The sequence below is a fragment of the Macrosteles quadrilineatus genome, unplaced genomic scaffold (genome assembly GCF_028750875.1).
Source record: "Macrosteles quadrilineatus isolate MER2022 unplaced genomic scaffold, UCM_ALF_1.0 Scaffold_3__2_contigs__length_128488019, whole genome shotgun sequence".
Classification (NCBI taxonomy): Eukaryota; Metazoa; Arthropoda; class Insecta; order Hemiptera; family Cicadellidae; genus Macrosteles; species Macrosteles quadrilineatus.
The window spans coordinates 59,614,003-59,640,992 of NW_026542596.1; the positions used below are offsets into that span (position 1 = coordinate 59,614,003).

Consider the following 26,990-nt stretch of genomic DNA (forward strand, 5'->3'; position numbering starts at 1 on the left):
TTTTTGTGATTTTTAGTGTCAACAAATGGGAAACCCCATTTTTTACTCCATAAAACCCCACATAAACCCCCGTTTCTATAGTCCGATCATGCGGTTCACAAACTTGTTCGAATAAACGTAGGTTTACACGTGTGCACCAAATTTCATCAAAATCTGATCATTTTTGAGTTATCGCGCTAACAGACACACATATGAATTTGAAAGGAGTGTGTATTTATTTGGCCTCTGGGGGCCTCGAAACGAAAAAGTAAATCGGTCCCGGGTCTAGGTAAATCTTACCATTGAGATTCCGGAAAGCTAATTCGTTAAAAATATAATTTATCATTTATCCATTCCAACTATCGGTCAACCACCCTTAACCACACCTTTTGGTGTTCAAAAAACAACAAAACTGTGCTATACGTTGCAAACTCAACCTTCGTAGGTTCGTAACGCGTTGTCCGAGCGTTAACGGCGTTACGCGGCGTCACGAAGCGTTACCGCGTTGTCGGCGTCTCAAATAATTCCCTCATAAAGTGTGCTACGTTCCCCTCGAATCACATCTTAATTCAAACTCGGCCCATTAATTTTGCCGACACATTTTTTCACCGTTCCGCGAAACCAAACATCAACTGCGGACACGAATTGAATAAGAATGCCCTCATTAGCCGACCTAATTAAGATATTCGGCACGATTAGTATAATGGAGCATACTACGCCGGGCTTGCGCACAGCGGACCTGAGATATCAACAAATTAGCGGGCCGAGGTGGTGGGGTAATTAATAATTTGTGAGTCGTACCGGGTTCGTTTCCTATGTAAATTGCATTAGTGTGCGCTTTGTGTTGCGGTTGTGTTGATGTTTTGATGAATACAGGAGTGGTCTTGCAGCAAACCTGCGTACTGGTCGATTTTCCGCGTAAATAACGTTTATGGTCCTTCGATACCCCAAAAATATGTCAGTTCCCAAATACAAGTACAACAACAAAGTTTAAGTCTACACATGATGTATACCAAACCAAACATTTACTCTCAACCCAGACCTATGTAAAATACTCTGTAGACCTATATACGTCAAATATATAAGTATATATTTTTATGTTATACATATCCTGAAGGACACTAGTCTAAAATGAAAGATATCATAAAAATAACTAGAACAAATTTACTACAACACCTTTCGAGTTTACTAGATTATAGAATTTAGACCTACTTGTCATTAATTCACGTTTCGAACCATCAAAAAACGTCGGATATATCTCATGATCAAGTTGCGACCTTCTAATTATGATCGGTTATCACTAAAACCACATAAGTAAACGGGTACAAAAATTATGATTGAATATACTGTACACAAAATACCATTCCCTAAGCAAGTGCTAAAATTATGCTTTGAGGCTGGCAATGTCGTAAATATAATGAATTTGAAGGGACTATGTGAAAATGAACGTACCTGCTGCTAACTGACAAAATACGCTAGATTTAGTGGAATTTTAACTCCAACTGATGTTGTTAAACACTAACGAAGCATTAAAACCGTTTCCGACTCGGATAAGGATTAGATATGCAAATTAAAATCTAATTAATTTAAATGTATCTGTAGTTTGTTAAAATATCTCCTCCTAATTTATATGCAACTTTGAACCGACGATTCTTTTTTTCAACAGGACAAACAAAAAATAACAACCTTAGCACTAATTAGATCTCTGGGCTCTTTATAATTGGAAAAGGGAATTACTACTCGGTTGGGGTTTTTACAACTTCTACTTAACTTAAAGTCGATATTTCAACTTGACGATCATGCGTAGAATTTGACTACAAATTTAGACTATTATAGTAAACATTTGGTAGTTTACCTTTTTCCGAGGTAGTCGCACCCCACACTGGGGGTTTGTGGGTTGTATCTGGTAACAAAAACAAGAAAAAATCAGAATAACTCAAAATCAAACAAACACAAAAAAATAATACAATAAGGAAAATAAACAAAAATACATATAGAACATAATACACAAAACTCGTGGTGGGATAACTTATAAAAACTGAAAGCTTACACTAAATGGTGGAAAATTGTGAAGGGTTTTTTTACAACCACCGGTAACTTAAAAATGAAGAGAAAGTGGCGAATATATTGAGTTATAACAACTTCTCTTTTTAAAGTATATATTTGAAATGTATACTCTTTGGGGTAAAACAGAAACAAGCAACATACAGTAGCTTTTTTATTAAATTAATCGCCTTTGAAGGTGGCCTTTGATTAACTCAATCTACAAAACCAATAAGCAGACAGAACTAACTTAAAAACTGTCTTAACTGCTGAGATACCGTAAAGTGATCACCTCAAGGGTTATCTTCTTATGGCAAAAGTAAACTAGCCACAAAATGCAAAAGTATTTGTTATGGTTGAAATTTAAAAAATAATTTCACACGTGTAGGCCTATATTTTTCTTTTAAATCTTCGAGTAGCATGATAGCATTGACTATTGGATACTGAAGTAGACTTCCCATCTATATGGACCAGCCGTAGCCAATTTTTTATTTAAAAAGAGTGTAGTTGTGTGAGCCAGTCACAGAAAGTGCTAATGTTTTATTTTATACCTTGTATTTTGTTGCTGGCCAGGTTGATGGGTCATAACAGCTGCTATAACTCATCATAAGTAATTCCATGAGTTTGACTTGCTTAAAAAGATTGTGTATTCGGCAGAATTTAGTAATTTAGACCAGCGCAATCTGTAGGTGGCTCACATCAACTACGACGAGTTTGATAAAAAAAAAAGCTGGCTACAAATCTAACATGGGGATGGAAAGATGATAGTCTGTAAAATCTAGTTCGAACGCAAACGAAACAAAATTCAAACAAATTCGCAGAAAAAAAACATAGCTCAATTAATTTACTACAGTAGCTCTCTCTAGAGAATGCACCTGCTGAGAATCAAGTCCCTAAAAAAACTAGTGCGCAAGTAAACGAACCGAAAAACCCCCTGGGGATATTTAAATAACCCATATTTCCGAGAACCAGTCATCGCAGTGGGTCAACATTCAACAAATGCAGAAACCAGTAGACACATTGTAACGGACAAGGGCACTCGATAGCATCCTGGGCATCAAAAGGGCCATTTCGACCGATAATGGGGCTTAGCATATGATTACCACGCAAGATGGACACTGGACAGGTCTCGTCAAAGCAACCGCAGGCCCCCGCGGGGAGGATTATAATTTTGCAATCCTCCTGTTTAGCAGACAAAAGTGGCGCTTGGTAATCCGAAATATGATATGCGAGGGGAAGACCGGTTGGAACAACGTGCAATTTTACTTTTAACTCTTAACCACCTAGGGGATGTTTTGGGTATGTGAAACTCTGGAGAATGGGCAAATCCTTCTTCAGGGTGTCCACAGAAAATTTGTCATTAATTTCCATGACTTTCCATGACCATTTACCATTGATTTCCATGACTCACAAACTTTATTCAAACATTATAATATAACACACACACGAATAATACTGCCTAGACAAGTTATTTAACTGAAAATACTGAAATATGTATTAACAGATAACAATGAAGTTACAATATGTACAACAATGAACTAAAACAAACCCAAAACTCATAAAATAATGCAACTGTGATGAACTTAATTGTCGTACATTTGTGAAACATCCTGAAAAAAATGCTACAATAGTAGGGGCTACGGCCGACTAGAGCATTAAAAAGTCCCCTCAAATCCATCATTGGGGTGGGGATTTCCATGACTTTTGCCTATTTCCATGGCCAGAATTTTTTTTCCATGACTATCCCTGACTTTCCAGAATGTGGACACCCTGTCTAGGATGCAACCAATACAGGAATGCCATCAGTTGGCTCAAACTAAATGATTGTTATATTTTACATTTTCACTAGGCTAGTGTAAACATTTTGTAGCAAAGTTGTAACATGTAACGCGTCACAGGTTGTAAGCGAGTTGTAACGTGTAACGCGATAATCAGCTTACCTGCAATCAGGCTTATCTCAGCACTCGCGGGTCGCGTCATTCTATTAACGCTCGCTGCCACACGTGTCAAAATTGCAATTTCCAAAATTGAAACCCCTTTCACGATTCCAATCAGGAATGGAATAGGACACGATCAATTCATTTCTGTACATGAAGTGTCCATTCAACTTTTCGTTCCATCACATTTCGTTGTAAGTGACGTAAGAAAATAATGAGTACGGAAAAAGTACTCCTTATTATCTAGGGATCCTCTAATTGGTTGAAATCCAGGCCTTGCTAGGAAAGGTAATGCCTAAAAGACATCTTCAGAAAAGTGCGTTCCAGAAAAGTATATTTTCCCCCTGAGATATCAATTAATTATCAATCGTTGAGTTGGGGACGCAACCTAGGCCCCATGAGTGTAGGATGTTGTGATATGATCTGTGTAGCTTTGTTACTGACTAAAATCAGGATAAAAAACTGACCAGGATCATTTATGATCATCAAGTTTCGAGCTATCAAAAGCTACTGACTTTTCTCAGGATACACCTAACACATTCTTTGGGAGCAGCGCATCCATTGACCATGTTGAAGATATGGCTTATCTTCAACATTCTTTAGGCCTCCGTTTTTTTCTGAGCAGAGCCTTTCTGACTAGGGTTGGTTATGAGGTATCCACCCACAATCGCTCCCGCCTTTTAAATCACACAAATGCCAATACGAAAACGATACTGCAAAACGAAATTAATTTCGTATATGAATAACAAAGGGTGAAAGAGTGCAATTTCGAGTAATTCTTGAACCCAACAGAGTTATCGGAAATTAGATTACATTGTTTATGCGCAATTCAACCAGAATGCGTTCAACAAATTAGAACTCGGCCGCGCTGGCCCGCGTGTAATGTGAGTTTGTGAATAGAACCATCCGTGTGTGTGCTCATGTGGCTCATGTTCCGTACTTTGTGTTCAGTTCCCATTGTTGCGATTCATCCGGCAAATCTCTCTACATTTAGCGTTACCATCACATGTGTTTGTTTTGGGAGGAAGACGAATTATAATGCTGTATATTGAATTTTCATCACTCCTTAACGAAAGTAACTATTTTCGATAGCAGCTGATATCAATGAAAGTAGTCGTTTCCCAAGCTCTAATTTAGGGCGAGGGAAAATCGATCAGCTGATTTTCCCTCGCTCTAAATTTACTTTCCCTCGCTCTCAATTAGTTCTCCATTAATTCACTACGCGCGCCAGTGTTTTGTTACGGTTTAATTTAATGATTTTAATCAGCTGTATGTATTTTTAAAAGTTGTGTTATTCTTTTATTTTGATGTTTAAACAAAATTTATTGAGAAATATACGTAGGTTTCTTTTTAGAAGATTTTATTTTATTTTGATGTTCAATCAAATTAATTGAGAAATCAAATTGTTTTAATATACTGAGGTCTGATATTCTGTGTTTGTGTATTTTTGCGTCGTGATGAAAAGTATCGTTCATAACTCGTACCGAAAGTTATTATCCGGCACTTGCTCCATTATTCCCGTCCTCGGCTGCGCCTCGTACGTGAAAATAGCTCTCACATACTCGGCTTCGCCTCGCACGTGAAATTGGGGTTCCCTGTGTTCGGCTTCGCCTCACACAAAAACTTGGGCGCGCGACGGAAAATGCCACTTTCGGTCCTAGTAATGAAATATACTATTACTTGTTTTGTTGGTGCGGGTATTTCGGGTAATATGTTTGTTGGTTTTGAATTTTGAACAATGTGGAATTTGGTGTACAATGATTTTTTTGTCCTACTTCTATAGAGATGTGTTTTGGATTGGAGGTAGAATTTTAATGATAGTTGGTACAAGTATTTCGGGTAGATAATAGTACAAGTTCGTTTATACTAACACGTAGCTAGATTTAGAAACAAAATAATACTGTACAGCAAAATACGGTACCAAAAATACCAAGTAACATGTTCTTGTATAAAAAATCATATAATCGTGACGTGACAGTGTGAAATGGAAATTATTTTTGGCGAACTGGCATGTCCCTGTAACCTTCCACAGAAGAAAAATATATAACTGTCATTCTAGCAAACTTTATCCCATCGTAAAGAGTCATTGATTGCTCATCCGGTTTGCCAACTTAAATATCCAACGCAATTTTAATGCTAACCGGTACACGTGTGTGAAAAAGGGGCGGGCATTAATTGCGCCAACTGACCACCAACTACTAAAGGGAGCCACCCGATAAGTTCATTAAACCCCCCCCCCTTCTTTGACTGTATAATTGAGAAGTTAGGCTAAGTTAGGAAGGTTTGGTTAGGTTAGGTTAGGTTAGGTTAAGTTAGGTTAGGTTTGGTTAGGTTAGGTTAGGTTTGGTTAGGTTAGGTTAGGTTTGGTTAGGATGACACATAAACAAGGTTATTCCTCCTGCCAGCAACTCACTCCTACTAGGCTTGGGCTTGGCACAAGGAACATTTTTAGGACACTTTGAGGGCTCGGCGCAATTAAGAAACTCTTTGGCGTAATTAATGCATGACCTGAAAAAATACATCAAGTGACCAAACTATTCGCGATAAGCTCCATAGAGAAGCTCGTGACTGTGAAAGATGAGGCAGGCATGTTGAGTTGTTTGTTTTGCGAGGTCACTGGTCTAGACCGGAGGATCAAGATGCGTCTGTCAGATGCTTTGTCATTTCCGCCTGTCAGTGCCCTTGGCTCTCTCTGGCTGTGGCTGCTGCAAACTCAGCTGATGCGTCGTCTGCGCAGTTCGGGTACATTGACACAAACTACGTCTGAAGCTAATGAGAAATTGTTGCAGTTACGTTACTTTTTTGCTGATCTTTAGAAATTAAAACTAGTGCACTTTCAAGACCTTCCAAATTGGCCATTGATGTCCTGAATTATGTTACAGATTAAACAATTTCTCAAGAAACGTGGTGAATATAATCATTAACTGTGTTTTCCTTTTTGTGCAACTGTTTTTCGCCTAAAAGACTAATCATCTGTCTGTCCCAACGTATAGCCTACTACTGATTTACAACTATTCCGAAAACTATTAAGTGAAGTTCATTACTTTCGAAAAAGGTTTCTAGACACCTTCGTTGAAGTTCTGACGTAACTGCAAAGGTGTGAAACTGCTTTTTGGATTTTCTGCGGGTTTGTTACGGGTGCATTGGGATTTAGATATGCAAATTGAGACATGAGACATTTGTAAATGTTTTAATGTCATTTTAATTTTATTTGCAGGTTTTTTCCGCATGCACTCTGAGTAATTAGTTGATTAGTTTTATAGGAAATTCCTATGAAATTAAAACCTCAAGATCTAATTGACGATCAAGATTACCTAATATCTCGTATCCCCAAAGCTCAGTCCTATTTTAACCGTCTACTCCCATCTCTGCGTCTCCGGTGATATACAAACGCATCAGATAAATGACCCACTGTATCACCACTCCACTGGCAACAGCGTCTTCAGCCTTGCAAACGCAATAACTCAGCGAGTAAATGATCGCAGATTCCTCGTATGCAATGTGCAATAGTGGCGCCTTGCGGTTTTGACACATTCCCAGCTGATTTACACCAACGACCTTTCCCTCCAATAATTCCCCCGTTTCAGCGTCTCTATTCCGAGGCTTGGCGGGCAGCGCGGTTGTCTGTATCAATCCCGTTCTTTGATTGGATGATAGTGGACGTCTCAATGCTGGCGATAAATTCTAATTTGAATTTATAGTTGGCCTTGGCAACGTGCGTTTCGGACGAGAATTGGCAAGGGTAAAATTTTTAGTTTACGATTATATTCAACTATGAAAATTATTTACAGTAATGATTGACCTTGGAGACAACTGAGTTGTGATGATACTTTGAACGATTGGAGGACATTTGCTTGTAGCTGATATTTAATTAATTAATTCGGAAGAGTGTCCAGTGCCAGTTTGATGAGATCGAAAAGTTTTAGGCTTTTCTCAAGATTAAACCTTATCACGTAGAAACCGGCAATAAAATATGTTAAACGAGGTGTATGATGGGATAGTAAAGGTTTAGAACAATGTAGAACTATTGCATTCCTATGTTTATAATACGGTTTCAGTCTTCGGACTAGAATTTGATGTATTAATTGTTTTGGTCTAAAAGAATAATTTATCTTCAACAAATTTATCAATAGTTGAACTCTGCAGTTTCAAGTAGAATCGATACTAAATACAGTATCGGTCAACAGTACCTAGAATTGTTATATTTATTAGTCAGTTGTTTAAAAACTGTTCTAAATTATTCAACTTTTTATCAGAGTGATGATTTTATTCGTTAGTGAGTTTAGGTTGGATAATGCCTGATTTTCTAAATCGTCATTTCTAATTAAGCAGCACAGTAGTTAAGATGCGCGGGCAAGCATTGTTTGCGCCAACTGAGTCAGGTAGTCGGGTATTCTTGAATTGCGCCAACTACTTCAGGGAGACGGCCAATACGTTCATTAACTGCACCAAGTGGCGGTCCTCTTTGAGTAGGTTAGGTTAGGTTGGGTTTGGTAAGGCTAGGTTTAGTTAGGTTAGAATAGGTTAGGATGACACGTAAAAAAGGAATTTCTTCTGCCGTCAACTCACCCCTACCTGGCTTGGATTTGGCGCAACTAAGGAACATTTTATGGAACCATTTTAGCGCTTGGCGCAATTAAGGAACTCTTTGGCGCAATTAATACACGACCACTCAGAAGGCAAGATTCAAAGCTTTGTCCTCACAGCCCATACATCTTGACCCTCTAAGGCACTCCTTGGCAGAAGTTGCAAATTGCAAATGCGTTTCAGATTTATCGCGCTCAGGTTCTGCACTCTGTTGTCCTTATAATTGGTATATTGAGTTATCACCTTATTCTCGACCGCCTTTATCTCCAGTAAATTAGCACGCTGAATGCATGCAACACGCTGAATGTATGTAACACGCTGAATAACTATAAACAATGTCATCGCTCACTAATGAGCTTGTAAGTTTCAGTGGCTATTTTCGACTCGGTTGGCAAGCAGTGGTGTTTTGTCAGGATTTACACCTAAATAAAATCAGTCACATTATTCTTGGTAGATGTATTACGCATTGTCTGTTGTCACATGCATTTATGCATTTGGATAATGTTGAAGTGAGTTTGCGAATAATTCTTGTCTACAGTGGTGAATAGTGTTGTGGATTTGGGAACAATTTATAGATGGAATTCCTGGATTAAAACAACGTTTAATTTAGTCTACTCCCTGTGGTATTGCAAACCCTACAGCATTCAAGGTGGTCGCGCATTGATTGCGCCAAAGAGTTCCTTAATTGCGCCAAGACCCCAAAGGGTCCCAAAAGATTTTCCTTAGTTGCACCCAAGCCCAAGCCAGGTAGGGGTGAGTTGCCGACAGAAGGAATGTCCTTGCTTACATGTCATCCTAACCTATCCTAACCTAATCAATCATTTAGTGTTCACTAAGGCCCCCTTCACACTGGGCCACCATGGTGGTGACACCGGTGGCGACACCATGGTGGCTACGTTACATTAGCATTGATTTAAATGGGACATCTTCACACTGAGGTTTGGTGGCGCGTCTGGCCGCGCGGCCAGAAATGCGGTGGCTCGGGGTTGCGATTTTCAGAGACACCAGTCTGGTGGCGCCACCACGTCGTACCATGGTTTCTTATCGGACTGTTCACATTGGAGCGACTGGCAGCGCCACCAGTCACTACCAGCGGGCATTACTCAGTATACTAATTTACTAATCTTTTGAAGTTGTTAAGGTAATAAATATGGGGAAACGATTTTAATGTTATAACAAAATGTATAGGTACTCTATTTCATTTACATCTTTTCGTAATTGCAATGTATACATTTGAGTCAAGGTATTACAGTGTATTAATAAATGGTATATTAACTATGTTTTTATTTAATTTTTCACAACGTTAGTGGCAGTTTCTCTTCTCGAGATATTTAATCTTTCAGACGTCCCAGAAGCTCATAAAAACTTAAAACACTCATTCTTGAGTAAGTGTGAAACGTGTCAGGGTTATTTCTAAGATCTTTGTAGTGAATGAAAAAAAAGTCTCTCTGGTACTTAAATCTCATAAAAACGGATGAACAAAAAAACTACGTTTTTCTTATGTTTTCATAATTTCAAAAAAATATATAAGCGCCTGCCTCTTCGACGTCCAACTGTGAGCTTTGTGGCTGCAGCTGCTCTGGTGGCTGAGCTGGTGGTCCATGCGCATTTTGACCGGCCACCAGTGTCACCACCGGTGTCGCCACCATGGTGGCCCAGTGTGAATAGGCCCTAAATATGGGATTGGGTGTTCACAAACAAAGATTGAGAGTGCAAAACAGGTGGTTGGTTAATGTAAAAAGGGGCTTTCTTAAATTGATAAACTTGCAAAACCCACAAACTATTACTAACTGCGTTTTCTCAAAAATAAATTGAGAGGGGCCAGGAAAATAATTTTCACTTCACTAGGTCGTAACGAGGTTCATGTAAAGTGCATACAAAACGTGGATTGGCAACCAAGAAAACACATAACAGATTTTCCTGATTCAGGCCTTTTAAACCGTGGTGAAAAATATTTCCAGTTAAAGAAAACCTGGCAACATGTTCCAAGCAATATTTCCGAAGAAATAAATTCCCACAATGCACTTTCCCGGGTGAAGTTCATTAAATATGGCGCGGTATCGACGCCGACGTTATTTATATGGCAGTCGTAAACAACGATTTTCAATTTACCCAAGGTGTCGGCGTCTGCAATCAGGTAGATTATGGAATGAAAGGAAGCCCGAGACATAAGTCAGGGGTTTACAGAGGGGGGGAGAGGAGGGGGGTTGGCTCAGGATCAAACTGTTACGAGAGGAATATTCTAAAACTAAATTGGAAGAAATTGGATCGGCGAGAGACGAATATGGCAAATAACACTTGGCAACAAATTGTATTCCCTCCAGGATACATTACCCGCTTCCATCTTCCCGCGCTTTATCTGCCTCTGCGGGTAAATCTGGGGTTTATGACGTTGTAACATCATATCTGTCCGTTTTGGCGGGTGAATTTAAGCGTTAAGTGAATTATTAAAACTTAAAAATTTGTTTGTCGAAGGTGGTTTTTTTCCCAGAGATACATGTATTTTTGAGAGTTGAAATAAAAAATAAATTTATAAAGTTTCATACAGCAGACACATGCAATAAACTGTGAAAAAAATTATTAATTAATAAATATACAACAATCCTTTGAATCACCGACGGTAAAAGCGTTTTGTTTATAAAATAGATTTATGTTTTCATTCTTATAGCCCACAATTAAATAATTTTCGTCCAAGTTTTAGAAGAAATTATCCAATAGGCCTACAGTACTTTTAATGACGAAATCAACCAACTGCGAAATAATATGCACGTTAAGTAAACAAATATAATTATTAATGTAGATGATGTTGCTAGACCTAATGTATTTATATTATTTTATGCACAGTAATCCATGCCGCATCACGTGTTTTTTTCTTCTTAAAAACAAATGAAGGCGAATTAAAAACAAATTATACCTAGTAAACAAGGGCTAGCTGGTCTAGCGGTTACAGCTCGGGACTTCGGTTCCTGGGGTACCTGGTTCAATCCCGCCAAATCACCAATGGATTTTATATAAGTGATAGTGCCGCAACCCCTAGGTCTAGCCTGAAGTAATGTGAAAAACAATTCTGGGCTCGTGTCTAGCGTCCTAGGAAAAAAAGTAGTCAAGGACTAGGATCAATAGAAAACTCGCTTAAGTTACATAAAAAGGTTTCAAGATACTACACTGCTAACATTATGTCAACAAATGAAAACTAACTGGGATTATCTCAGTATTACAGAGCAAACGTGTGCGAGAGAAAAAGGAAATTAGATAAAAGAAAATCTGAGATAAAAGAGAGTAAGGAGTGTGTGTCACGTAAAGGTGTTTGCGTAAAAAGAAATAAGGTTGGTGCGTGCTTCATGCTTGGGTGGGTCCGCTGCGCTTGGGGAAGAGAACATGAACACGACAGAAACATCAGCTGGGACTTGACTGTTACAACTGTGTCCGTTGTGGAAATTTGCGACTGTTAACTTTAATAACACCATCATGAGGTAAGCGAATTTCCATGATAAAGTTTAGATCAACTCTCTGTGTCACTCTAGATCAGCTGAAATGCAATTGTGGTGTTTCTGTCCCGAATGTTCCTTTCGATAGTCGAACAATTAAGCTTTTAGGAAAAATGTTTGTTTAGTTGTTTGAAGGCTGATTCTATGAAATACACATTACAGGGTGATTCTAAATTATTGTTACAAATGAAAAAACTATACAACCTATCATCACGGGATGAGAAGAAATTGAAAGAGGAATTTCTAAAGTTTTGTTTGACACCACTTTGGTAAACATTTGCAATATATTAGCATCTACAGACTTTTTAGATTTTAACTACGATTTTAAATTAACTACAACATTTAATATAAATTAAACTTTAAAACACATAATTTAGAGATTCAGAGGAGAGGTAAAAGTGTGTAATTAATTTTAAATCGTAGTTAAAATCTAAAAATGTCTGTAGAGGCTAATTTTTCAGCCATGTTTACCAAAGTGGTGTCAAACATTAGAATCTCCTCTTCAATTGATTTTCACCCTGTGATGATAGGTTGTATGGTTTTTCACTTATAGAGTTTGAAAAAAGTAACAATAGTTTAGAATCACCCTGTATAAAATGTTAACACCTATTTTTTTATTAGAATTGGAAACCATAGCAACTTACATCTTCTCCAACTTTCATGAATAAATAATTGATCAATTCTAGAAGTACAGTATACTGAACGAGAATCTTTTAAATATACTGTCTCTCAATAAAAGATGCTGCATGTAGTTCATTATGGAATGACAACTTAGTACCAAAATTCAATTATTCATTGATTATACGTTTACTTTCCAATCTTCACGAGAGTTTCAAAACAACAAATATGAAAGGGCGAGGACAACTTATGACATGTATGATAAAGAAAACATACATTTGGTCCACTTAAGAGAGATGACTATACCCAAAGTCAATGGTTATTAAAAACGCCTTTACACATACGTACATAGAAATACACCTTCCAAATATTTCACAACAACAAGTAGTATAGGGCGAAGACACTCAACGGAAAGCAATAGTTACCAAGATTCCACGTGGCGAAGAATTGCGAATGACCCTTTTACAAAGAGTTGTGGGGTAGTTGCGACAGTTGTGGGGCGTCCTATTCGTATTCAAATCTGGGTGCAGTGAAAAGGTGCTCTTTGTCAGAGCATGTGCGATCCGCCACGCGAGTCTGTGACCAATGGGCGACATCTTTGTTGGGCGAACGCGTGCGCGCATAAAAACATGCGTTTGTGCGTTTTGACGCCATGCGCTTTATGACGAAGGTAAAGTATGCCCATGCATTACAGAGACAGTGAGGGTATGTTTTACACGAATTAGCGCAATGTTGGAACAATTAATTGTATGTCCGATTTTTTTCGTATGGCTGAACTCTTAGGATAAATGCGTAGTGCGTTTTCTGAGCACTATGTTAAATGCGTAAATGTTTAAAACGTCCGTATTTTTTTCCTTGAGACAAAAAATTGTTGACGATAGGATTCATCTATTAATTTGCGGTTAATATTTAATAGGTACTCAAGACGGCGTCCGCAGTGGGGCCAATTAATTTTGTTTCGCCGGTATTTATCCATTTATACGTGAAACCATAAATTACATTAAACAGCTATGAGATGTATGCTAATTGATAAAAATGCCAAAGAAGTTACAGCATGAGTAGGCCTGTATAAGTGTCTTTAACAAATTGCAATTGGATGTGTGCTAACTAGAATATTTTAGTGGCTTGTGTCGTATTATGTGTGTGCTTTGATTTTTTTCTATTTTCACTGTAAATATAACCTACACTTCCCATCTATATGGACCAGCTGCAGCCAATAAAAAAATAAATAACGTAGTTGTGTGAGCCAGTCACAGAATGTGCTAGTGTGTAAAATTATACTTTATACCTTATTTTTTGTTGCTGACCAGGTTCATGGGTCAAAACAGTTGCTATAGAACACCATATGTCATTCCCTAAGCTTGACTTAGTAAAAAAGTTTGTGTATGCGAAAGAATTTAGTAATTTAGATCCGCGCAATCTGTAGGTGGCTCACATCAACTACGACGATTTTGAAAAAAAAATCTGGCTACAAACTTAACATGGGATGGAATTTCTAAAAGATAACACTAAAAAATAAAATTAAAAATATAAAATTTATCGTGCATCTATTCATAATATAAATAAAATACTAGTATAATTACGTATTTTTGTAACAAATGGCACAAGAAAACCAATACATCATTAGTAATTGCTTTCGTCTATCTTCAAGGGAACTACAATACAGTTCACACTCTATATATCATCCTGTGAACAGGACACCTGTGAAATAGTGGCCACGACTACAACGACATCTACAACCCTTCCAGGAACGGTTACATAAATCACAGGGAACGATAGCTGAAAAGTGGAACAACAAAGCCAGGCACACTAGCACAGGGTAGGTGGGCAAAGAAACATTTCAGCGTTGTCATGTCGTGCCCATGCAGCTCTGCCGTTCAACTTTTTATTTCTTGGGAATTACCCGTGCCCTCGCTATATTTTTGTAATGCGACGAGTTTAGCGTGCGACGGTGTTGCTGGTGCATGTTTTATGTGTCGCGTGAGCATTAACGGGGAAAGTTTTGTTGAACATTTTGGGGTTAGTTTATGTAGGGTGAAACTGTGGTTCAACCGTTTACTATGGGAATCATGCTAAGAGTTTTAGAATAAAAATGAACATAGGTAAATTATTAGTTCAGTAGCTGACTGCGCTGATGTTGAATACTTAATTCTCTAATATGTCAAATTTCCCACCAAAAATTAAGGACAACCTATAAGTAAACTATAAGTATATTATTTCACATGCCACCACAAAACAAAGCAAATAAAAAATACCCCCGCCGCAGCAAACCTGCAGACTAAGCAAATTTCAACTTGTCTGATTACATTTTTACTAAAATATTTCTATAAATAAGACATATCAATTTCCAATTTAAATAGGAAACATTAGATTTAACGAGTGCATAGGTTTGCTGCTACGGGGAAGGTAAAATATGTTTTTTGACCATTATGTCAATAGTATAAGATGAAATAAATAAATTTGCCAAATTTTATCAATATCTATCCATAAACAAGAGAACTATAATAGTTTAAATTTTCTCCAAAAGAATAACATGGGAATTTTAAATTAAACTATTTTAAAATTTTCTCCATGACCGTTAGTCATACAAAAACGCTTCAATATACTAAATTATTTTTTTAAGCTCTACAAAACGGACCTCAAAACGAAAAATTAAATCGGTCCCGGGTCCAGGTCTTACCATGAGTACTACGGTAATAGTTTATTCCCTATATGGGAAATTCGCTGAAATGTAATTTTTAATCGTAGCATACAGTGTGGGCGGCTTATTTAATTTATTTTTATTACAAAATTATTGACAGCTAATTCATAAATGGGATACCTACTTCAGTATTTAAAATCCAATGCCAAATCGAAATACTCACCGAGTGTAGTATTTATTTTTATTTTATTAACTTACAGTTTATTTAATTACAGCATCGGCTAAGCGTTCAGAAAATATATTTAAATTGTCGTATGCTTGAGCCCAATTGCTATTCTTATTGTTACGCAAACTTAAATATTTTTTTTTGTAAATTTCGTGGACAAATCCCTCAGGTTTTTGTCATCTGGTACATATCCAAATGTACACACAACACACACGATCCAAGCAGATGGGTGCGTGCTAAGCATACAAATGTACAGGAGATAGGAACGCCTAAAGACGGATCTCACCTGATTCCCCCCCCTCCCCTCACCCCCTCGACGCTTAGCATACATCATATCAGTTCTCTACGTTTGCTGATCCGTTTGCCGAGTTTTATATCAAATAAATCCCGCTTTGCGAACACTCACCCTTCTCTGGGATCAAGAAACGCGGACTCATTTTAACTGCGAAGATTTTAAAATTCATTGTGTGATGGAATCATTTTTTGGGTCAATGACAAAAGAATAAAGGTATTTAAATTACAAAAACTATTTAGATAATTCATTCTCTCAAAGCTAGAGATACATGTAAAGATTATTAAAATTAATAATATTCTTACTTTTCCTAGCCTGTATGCCTACATATCTCTAAATTTTCTGTTAATTTAGACAAACATAATTATGACACAAAGACTGCCTTATATAATCCCAAATCAAATCAAATCAAATCAAATCAAATCAAATCAAATATGCTTTATTCATAAAGTACAGTGTTGTACATTGAATGGTGTCAACTAAATCTATCTTAAATTAATAATTTACAGATTTGCATATCTTGGATCATTATCTAAATCAAAAACCAAGAACCAGGAAATGAAAATAATCAAAACTGAATCAATTATGTACTAACGCTAAGAGGGGAGGTGGAAAAATACTCTTCCAGGGAATAGAATGCTTTCTCTACTAAATATAGTTTTAGTTTTCTCATAAAATTCTTCCTGCTTTGTTCATTTCTGATTTCATTAGGAAGATGCTTAAAAAATTTTAATCCTATATAGGATGGTTTTTTTTCATAGAATTTTAATTTATGTTTACTTGAAATAAGGAATTTTTTATGCCGAGTGTTGTATGGGTGATAATTTGTCTCAGAGGTGCTCAAGCAGTTTTTTACTAGAATAATTGTGTCGTAAATATATTGGCCATATACCGTTAAAATTTTGAGTTCTTTGAATTTGTTTTTGGTTGTTTCATTGTGTTCTAATTTCAAAATTATTCTTATTGCTATTTTTTGAAGTTTAAGTATCCTATCCAAATTTGCTATTGTAGTTGAACCATAAAGGCACAAACCATAGGATAAATGCGAATGGACATTAGCATAATATATGTTTTTTAATGTTTTATGGTTACAAAAATAAGACATTCTAGAGAGTGAATATAGTCCTGAACATAATTTTGAAAGGAGTTTATCAACATGTTCATCCCAGTTCAAATTTTGGTCCACAGTTAGACCTAGAAACTGTGTACTGTGTTTATGTTCAATTTCTTCTGCATTATACATGATATTTGGTTTAATTAACTTTTTATTTTGATTTGTTTTAAAAGTTAAAAAATTAGTTTTTTTAGGATTAAGCTTCAATTTATTTTGCTCTAGAAAGTTTCCAATGTTTGCCAATTCAACAAAACTTAAAATTTCAACTTGTTGCACTGACTCAGCCGATACTTTGAGATTTGTATCGTCTGCATAAAAACAAAGATTGTTCTGAGGTAAACATGAGAGTGCACCACCAGCATCATTTATATAACATAAAAACAACAGGGGGCCAAGGATTGACCCCTGGGGTACACCACATTTAACCCTTTCAGTTTCAGAAGAAAATGTTGTAATTCTGTTATCATGATTATGTGTTATTTCTACAAACTGACAACGATTATTTAGGTATGACTGAAACCATTTTATTGATTTTTTTGTAACCCCTAAAATGAGTAATTTATCTATCAGTTGGGTGTGGTTGACACTATCAAATGCCTTAGTTAGGTCCATGAAAATTCCAATTGTGAACTCCCCTTTATCAACCGATTCAATTATAGATTCTATGAATGACACTGCTGCTGTAATTACAGATTTTCCAGGCCTAAATCCATGCTGAGTATTGTTTAATAGTTTAAATTCTTCTAAATAATTTAATAACTGACAGTTAACAATTTTTTCATAAATTTTTGATATTACTGGTAGGAGAGAAATAGGACGGTAATTTGACACAGTTTCTAGGTCGTCTTTCTTATAAATTGGTATTATTTTAGATTTTTTTAATTGATTTGGAAAAATTCCTGATACAAAAGATGAATTTATTAAATGACTTAAAATATGGCTCAGGCATTTTTTGGCATGCTTTATAACTTTAATAGGGACATCATCGTGTCCAACAGAATGTTTGTTTTTTAAAGAGTTAATTACTTTTTCCACCTCCCCCGCATCAATAAATTTAAAATCAAAACCTCTTTTAATACATTGCTCATTTTCAATAAGACTTTGATTTTCAATCTTGCTCTCACATTGGTTGCCACTGACATCCTGATCAACATTAGTAAAATAATTGTTGAACATGTTAGCAATAGTTCTAGGATCACTTAAGCTACAATTTCCCTCTTTCAAAGTAATATTTTTATTTTTTGTTCCCTTTCCTTTCCCAACTTCAGAATTTATAATCTGCCATACTGTTTTTTGTATATTGGCTGATTTTTGTATTTTATTTTCAAAATAATTTGTTTTAGCTCTGACTAATTTTGCCCTATATTTCAGTTTGTTTTGTTTCAACTCGTATTTCAAGGCAGGATTTTTGTTCCTACGAAGTTTTAAGGCCAATTGTAGTAGTTCTTTTTTTTCATTTTTCAGGTCTTCTGAGATCCAATTTTTTTTGCGTTTCTTTTCAGTTACAGTAATTTTGGGAAATGAAATGTCAAAAAAGTGCATAAATGTACTATAAAATTCATCATATTTTCTTTCAACAGGAGCCATGTAAACACTCTCCCAAATCTCAGTTTCCAAGAGGTTTTTAAATAAATTCAAATTTTGAATATTGAAGTTACGAGTTGTACGTTTTATAGTTGATTGAACCTCTTTTGTATTATTTAGGTTTTTATTTTTTATAAGGAGCAATTGCCCCTCATGATCTGATAGACAAGTTACAATTCCCTCAACAGTCACCTTGCAATCATGACAATTTTTAATTATAAAGTTATCAATTGCTGATTCAGATTCCTCAGTAACTCTGGTTGGGAAATTGACCAGATACCTCATTTTATGAACTTTTAGTGTTCTTTTTAGTAATTTATGATTAGGGTTATTTTTTAAAACATCAATGTTTATATCCCCTCCCAAAATTATGTTAACAAACTTTTTGGAAAAGTGGGAAATTAACATGCTCAATCTATCTAAAAATATTTCACAATCCGAGCTAGGTGACCTATACACTCCAATTGCCAAAATTTTAAATCCGTCAATTATATAGCTACAGGCACAAAATTCGAATTGCTTATCTTGAAGTAAACTACCAGACAACCAATTTGGAACATCCACCCGCTTCCACTTTAAACCCTTCAGGGAAAGCATAACGACGCCACCCTTAAAACATGTTTTTCTACAATAAAAATTGTTTACATCATAATCTTGTATATTGAGTCTGTTAATTTCATTTTCCTTCATATCGTGTTCTGTTAAGATTACAATATGAGGAGTTAATTCATTTATAGTCACTAATAAAGGTTCGATTCTTGATGGTAAGTGCTGAATATTTTGATGGAATATTTTTATTAAATTTTTTTCTGTTTGTACGTTTTTGTTGAGATTATTATTACTGTTGGGTTCAAAGTGGGAGCGGGAGTCGCCATTACAAATCATGTTGCTATCACTTGTATTGGAGTTTCCAATAAAAAACCAGAGCCACTATCACTCACAACCCCAGAGAGAATCTGCCCCCCATCACTTGACACAGGCGCAGGCCGCTGCAGCTGATCTGGATCTGAAGTTTTATCCACCATTTGCAGCCTATCATTGTCAGCCATACTGTTGTTGTTGTTGCTGCTGCTGCTGATGTTGTTGTTATTGTGGTTGTTGTTGCCTTTGTTGTTGTTGTTGTTGTTGTTGTTGTTGTTGTTGTTGACATTCATGTAATGAGAGCTTTCGTCAGCAATGGTGCGCCTCAAGAGATCCACAAACTCATGATGGTCCTGAGTGTTCCTCCTTGATCCCGCAACATACTTCTTACAAGTGACAATGATTACAGAGGCTTCAGTCATGTTCTGGAATTTGACAATATTCTTAACAAAGTGATATGGAGAGATCCTGTCCCTTGAGCACCCTAAAGGGGAACAAACTAGAGCTTTTAGTTTTTGTTTTTGGAACTCCTCCGTAAGTTGTTGAAATGCAGCATTATAGGAATTGTAGTTGTCATCATGGGGCTTGCCAAAATATTTTGACTTTGTGACTAGGCTGAATATCAACGCTCCATTTTTCTCTCTCTGAAGGGTTAAATTAGCTCTACAGAAGTCAGAGTCAGTTGGTTTCCCAAAAGACTCCTTGAAAGCAACTGCAACACCAGCACTCATATTGTTCTTATGGCTAAGGTCAGATGAAATGCAATGAGCAAAGGCGATGTCCATGTTACTTTTATGCTGCTCTATTACTTCCTTCATATCGGCTTCCAAAACTTGAATTTTAATATTTTCACTGATGAAATCTTTCACCACTGATTTTGGTACTGTGGTCTTACTAGTATTATTAGGGGGAGACTCAGAGTTATCAGGTAGAATCTTCAGCCTCTCTAATGCATTGATGACCATGTACGCCACTTTAGTTTTTCCACAATCATTCAAGTGCAACCCATGCCTTGTGTAATGATATCGTTTCAGGTCCCTCAGATCCACAACAAACAGGTTCTTAATCCTTGCACTTAGTTCCATTATATAATTATTTGCTGTCACTAAACATAGATTGTCATTGTGTTCCAGGGGCCTGTCATGTCTAGTTGGTATCGTGCAGAGCAATGTAGGTCTTCTTTTGCTAATGTCTAATAACTTTCCTTCCAGATCTCTGTATATAGTTTCCAGGCTTCCGTTAAGGCTATCATTTGTGCCACCCAAAATAACTACTGGATGTGTTTCATCTTCTGATACTGAGCTTAGTACTTGTAGCATAGTGGTATTTGATCTAACATAACCGTAGGCATTGATTTTAGCTGAACTATAGTTTTCAATCTTACTAGCTATAGTTTTACCTTGGCTATCAGCACATAGAGTTACTTTCATTTTCCTTGTAGAATTTTTGATATGGCTTTTAATGAGTATTTTGTCTTGATGTTTAGGTTTAAGCTTCTTCATTTGTTTTGCATCTGCCTGGTGTTTATTTGAATTAGGACCTCGCATTGTTTTTTTATGGTATTTTTTCTGAGTTTGACTACTCTTGCCTTCATCATGATGTTCAGATAGTGTTTGAAGAATATCAAACATGTTAGTTGTTGTAACAGAAGAATTATCATTGTTTTGAGATTTATGCTTTGTTTTTGATTTTGTTTTTGTTCGAGTCCAGGAGCATATGTTAGGGTCCCTTACATATTTTTTTCCTGGTTCACTAGAATGAAGTAACTTCTTATCCTTTTTAATCATTAATGTGTGAAGTAGCTCCTTTTTTGATGTTGTTTGGTTGAGGAGAAAATAAGAGATGAGTGAGCGTTTGGTTATCACTTCCTCTCTTGACAGGCTCATATTTTGGATGAAGTGTACATCAATTGATCCAGATGTGATTATATCATGAACCAATGCCTCCACGACCCAGCAGCAAAAAACTCCACAGTCAAATCCGTTAGGTTGTTGTGGACCCTTGATTGAAGATAAGCTTGTGTCAACACCTAGATATTCAGTTAGCTTTCCTGTAACCTTCTTAGCAGAGGAGAGATTATGGTCATTAGAAGAGTCAATATGATAAAACATATTCTTAGGTCTGTCCAAAACTAAAACACTCCAATGAGACCCACTATCTCCTTGGCTTACCTCCTCAGAGTCATTGATTGGCATTATCACAACATTTTTATTTTTTAAACTTAGTGGTTCTAAAAAAAGCAACGCATCTGGTGAATTCTTAATTGCATGAACTATTAGTGGATTTACTATGATACTTGTTGTTTCAGTTAAGAATCTCTCATTCACCATGTCCAAGTAAGGTTGAATTGTCCCATCTGAAAGCCAATTGTTACTAAGTAATTCTGAAACAACTAATTTTTTGTGCAATAACAAAGGGTCATTTTTGTTCTCTTTAGAAGTGTTTTCATTGTTAGAACAGTTTCCTGTGAACGAGGTAAAATCAGAGGTAGATGTAGCAGCTTCGGTTTTCGAGGGCTCGCACTGCACAGAACAATCTATCACACTTGGATTAATAGGCTTAGTCTGGTAGTCAGGTACAGGGAATATTTGGTCTGTGTACTCCATTAACCGAGTGTCTGATTCGATTGAATGATCAAGTACACATTTCAGTTGCTTGTCTAGAGTATCAATCTGTTCCTTGAGCTGCATATTTTCCCTTTGTAGTTCTAGTATACACAAATTTGACGATTCCTGTGCATCAAAGCAGGGAGTGGGGTTAGGTTCCACTAAAGCAGGGTTGAGAGTGCAATGTTGTGGGGTAGAAGTTTCAAAGGAGTCATTTTTTATTTCTATTACTTGAGGTGATTGCTGATTGGCAGATTTGGGAGATAATAATAACCTCATGGTCACTGGGTGAGGTCCGGTATGCTTTAAGTTACTCCAAGTTATTGTGGATTTCTCAGAATCAGTTTTTATCCCAGCATTACAGTTCCTCCCAAGACATCGCCAAGTTATTTCCCCACTTTTAGCAATATAGTTCTGTCTGAATTTAAAATTATTGTATATAATATTTGGTTTACCATTTTTGGTTTGCTCAAGTTTCAATTCCATGTAAACTATGAAGAAATAGATAAGAATTTAAGAATATAATAATATAAAATTGTGTGCCAATGTCAAACTAATGAATGAGAGGATTTATTCAATGCTGTTTGAAGAACAGAACAGCTTCATGGAAACTAAAACTGACTAGCTTGGCATACTCTGTGTGCAGACGGATTTGATTGTCAGTTGTCAGTTCCAAGTAGCAACAGTACTGTTCAAGTCAGAACATGCTCAATCACAACACTACTCGTGAGCCCAAAATCATTTCAATTAGAAAGCAATTAAATGATTACTTGACTATTAATTCAGAATACACATAATTAGTTCGTAACAGTTATTTATAATGTTCCATGCAATCTTAAACGTGTGAACTGTTCAGTTAATGCAATCAAAATACAGCATGCATAACCTAGTCTTTGCAGAAATGTGAGTAATTACTCTTTAAATTAAATAATAAGTTAAATGTATCGATTGAATATGTAGTATAACTCACACTTAGACATTTTATTTGTACTGAGGGCTTTAAAAACAACAATAAACTGATTATAACTGTAAAAACTTGAACTCACAAGCAGACAGACTACACCAATAATTATATAGCAGACGACAATCACAAAAACACAAATCTTATACTTTTTGAATGTTTGCTTCACTACTCTGGTATTAAATTTTATAATAACATGCCTGATTTTAAGTCTGCACCTTCCCTCAGGTCATTAAAAATTGCGCCAACTACTCCAGGGAATCCGATACGTTCCTTAACTCAAGCCCGCTCAAGCCAAGTGGCGGCTGTCTTTGGCTGCGTCTTTGGTAAATATAATTATAGTAATAATCATAGGTTAGGTTAGGATAGGTTAGGTTAGGATGACACGTAAACAAGGCTTCCTTCTGCCGGCAACTCACCCCTACCTGGTTTGGGCTTGGCGCAACTAAAAGACATTTTTGGTACCCTTTGAGGTGAGGAATTCTTTGGCGCAATTTTGACAGCGACGGTGACGTCATCAGCTCACGTGACTGTGGTGTCTTGTTATGACGTTTTCACGCAGAGCATTGTGAGGCAAGTTCATAATGTAAATATGTTTCTAAATAAACTCAGTGATCATCACGCAAGGCAAACTCTTGATATTTCTCCGAGGTCAGTCTTTGATCACCACTATGTGCGATTCTAGCTTCATTCCAGAGGTGAAATTAGAGACCGACGCACGCACCGGCGCGGGCACGAGCGCCACGCAAATTACAGACTACGCGGCCAGCGATGCCGTGACGAAGAGTGGCGATTAGAAGATTAAATACACGGCAGCTGATAACAGAATTAGAGTGAAATTAGGGTGAAAAGGCGGGGACCAATTGGTGGTTCGAAGACTCCGTGGAATAAATTATCACGTGTAAACTGCCGAGGAAAACTGGACTGAAATGTGAATTAATATTTTCTGAGGTTAAGTTTATTTTCTGGAAATAGATTCGCTTGTCCACATGGGACCCACGTCTATGTGTTGAAGGAATCACGCAGAGCAAGAGATGAGTCGGTACAGTACAAGAATTAACTGTACAATTATTGACAAGTGAAATAATTTAGACAAACTTCCAATCACAGGAAAGCTCTTTTTATTTGCCGACGACACTGCAGTTATATTCAAAGGTAATACTTGGGACCAAACATTCAATGTAGCGCAAACAGATATGTTCCTTATTCAAAAATGGTTCTCCCAAAATGTATTATCAATGAATGTTTTAAAAACAAAATATATGCCAATTTCCCTCAGACAAAGTAGTAAGCCTCCCACCAACCTCAGACTTGTGATGCATGTTTGTGGAGATCCAGGTGTCTCTACCTGTTGTTGTTTACATTTGGAGAGAGTAGATCATTACAAGTACTTGGGAGTGATATTGGATAGTAGGTTAAGATGGGAACCCCATATTGAATATTTAAAGACAAAACTTAGGAAATTAATTTATGTTTTTAGAAACGTTCGCGAAATTCTTAACATCAATGAAATAAAAATGTTATACTATGCATTTGTCCAATCAGTACTTCAATATGGAATTATAGTATGGGGAGGAGCTAGTAGCAATATTTTAAAGCCTCTGTTTGTCATACAAAAACTAATTATTAAAATAGCTTTTCAATTCAACAGGCGTTTCCCTACAAATGTATTATTCAAAAACACTCAATTACTTTCGGTGCGTCAACTTTTTATCAAAACTTTACTTGTATATACCTACTCTAATCAAGATTTGATAGTGACGCCAATCACACATAACTATTCCACCAGAGGAGCTGTAAATGTAGGTATGCAGGTACCCCGAGTTTTCAAGTCTGCAAACCTTACTAATGCTTTTTATATTACGAATTTTTTGTATAGGAATATACCATCAGAGATTAGAGATCTACAGGTATCTCTTCCAGTTTATAAACGTTCGGTAAGCAGTTGGCTGTCGGAGATTGGGCTCGATCAGTCTGAGACACTTATCGGTTCAGTATACAATACCTAACAATAATTATACACAAATACACCAAACAATATTTAGCGTACATATATCAGTAACTGCAACTCCACTCACTCGACTACCTTTTATTTAGCATTAACTGTTCCTGTAGCTGTCTCATAGCTTAGTTGTAAATAGTATTTTGATTAATTTAGTTTTAATTTTTTAAGAATATTTCTAATTTGTAATAGAGCTCGTCCCGCGCACAGGTCTTTTACGGCCTATGCGGGACTATTGTTCGTATTTTGTACATGTATACTGTATATTGTAAAAAGTTTTTGGAAATAAAGCAGATTTTGATTTGATTTGATTTCAAGTGACAGCATTGGGAAGTAAACCCAAGCCGTAGTTGCCTTCAATTTTATCAGTCGCAATACTGGCTAAGCCTTAAAAAAACAACGAACTTCTCTATGAAAATAGGAAAATAGATTGTTGGAAAAGGCACGCATCTCAGATGTAAAGGCAGAGACTCCCAACAAACATACTCCATGCAACTACGTGCCTAATCTCGACAAACAAAAGGCACTTTCATCTACACCGACCAGCTCTGGCGTGACGTCACACAAGATACGGCTAATCTTGTACACTTCGGGCAACATTGGCCCAGTAAAGTAAATCACTTGGTTTAAAGGCTTTGCTCGTTGAATCAGCTGATAATTTCTTTCGTAAGTTTTTGTGATAGTCCTAGAATGTGAATCGTAGGTGAAATGATAAGGGAACAGCTGATAAAACAGTCAGCTGTGTAATGGGGTGGGCAATTGCGCCAACTGACTGAGTCAGGTTGTCGGGTATTCCTGAATTGCGTCAACTACTCCAGGGAGACCCCCAATAAGTTCATTAACTGCACCAAGTGGTGGCCCTCTTTGATTGTATAATTGAGTAGGTTAGGTCAAGTCAAGTTAGGTTAGCTATTTGGTTAGGTTAGCTTAAATTAGGTTAGGTTAGGAGAGGATAGGTTAGGATGGCACGTTAACAAGGACATTCCTTCTCACCGGGAACTCACACCTAGTGCTTGGGGTTGCCTTAGGCTTGGCGCAACCAAGGAAAATGTTTTGGGACCCTTTGAGGGCTTGGCGCAATTAATGCGCGACCGTGTGTTCAGCAGCAAGCAGTGGCAACAGTTTCGACACTGAACACTGAACAGTCGGCCTGGAGTGCCTTGTGTGAGAGGCTGCCAAGGCTGTTACGATTGCGCAAGTCGGGAGTTTGATAACGTGTGATAACAGCCGAAAATAACCTCAGTCAAAACAACTTGAACGTGCCACAGAGCGGTTACTGTCCAAGGGGTTTCTCAATGTGGTTAGTTAACCTTGCTAGGTGTTCAAACATTGAATGGAGCAGTAAGATTTAAATAAACACTGTGCTAAAGGAGATTTATTCAACTCTTCTGGTCATTATGGTGAAATAACAAATACAGACGAATAAAATAACCGTGGCGTTAGTTTCATATAAACTCAATTGACATTTGAGTCTGTTGATTAATGATGATTAGGGAACAGTTTCATCACCAGAGAAGATAACAGTCCGAGTTTACAGTCAGTTCATTACGGTAGGAAAATTGCCTGGGCGTTTACTTTGTTCTTTTCGGTTTCGGCTGTCCAAACACATGTTCGCATCGTTAAACTACCTAGAATATTGAGTTTAACAAGGTTAGGCTTTAATATAAAAAAAATGTTGGTTGATAAAAGTATGTAATGGGAAATTATGTGTAACTTTTGAACGATAAGCGACTGACGAATACTCTTAGTTTATTTTATCATCGGAAAAGACTATGGCCATACAGATCGATGTACCATTGAATAATAAAACACCATGGCGTTGAAACAAACAAAATTGGTTGTACTGTTTTGGAAAATAAATAATAACAGAACATAGTGACGCAGTGCTGAAAATGGTGTGACTGTGGCGTGGTTTAACTATACATATTCGGGCATATGCTGTAATCAGATGATCATAGTCGTATGTAGTCAAAGACCGCGCGGTGAGTGGTGAGTGGTGAGCGGCGAGTGAGTGTGAGTGTGTGCGTGTGTCGGTGAGTGAGTGATAGACA

At 36.9% G+C, this 26,990-nt stretch overlaps 1 protein-coding gene across 2 annotated transcripts in view; it reads right to left on the minus strand.

The window, feature by feature from the left end:
• LOC128988450 (ski oncogene-like) overlaps positions 1-26,990 on the minus strand; it is a 130,169-nt gene that overhangs the window by 67,107 nt on the left and 36,072 nt on the right. The window contains exon 2 of one of the 2 annotated variants that reach the window (XM_054409742.1): positions 1,835-1,882. The exons of the other annotated variant lie outside the window; for it this stretch is intronic. Coding sequence (XP_054265717.1) covers positions 1,835-1,882 — 48 coding nt within the window. The remainder of the gene's footprint in view (positions 1-1,834; positions 1,883-26,990) is intronic. 2 annotated transcript variants of the gene reach the window in all.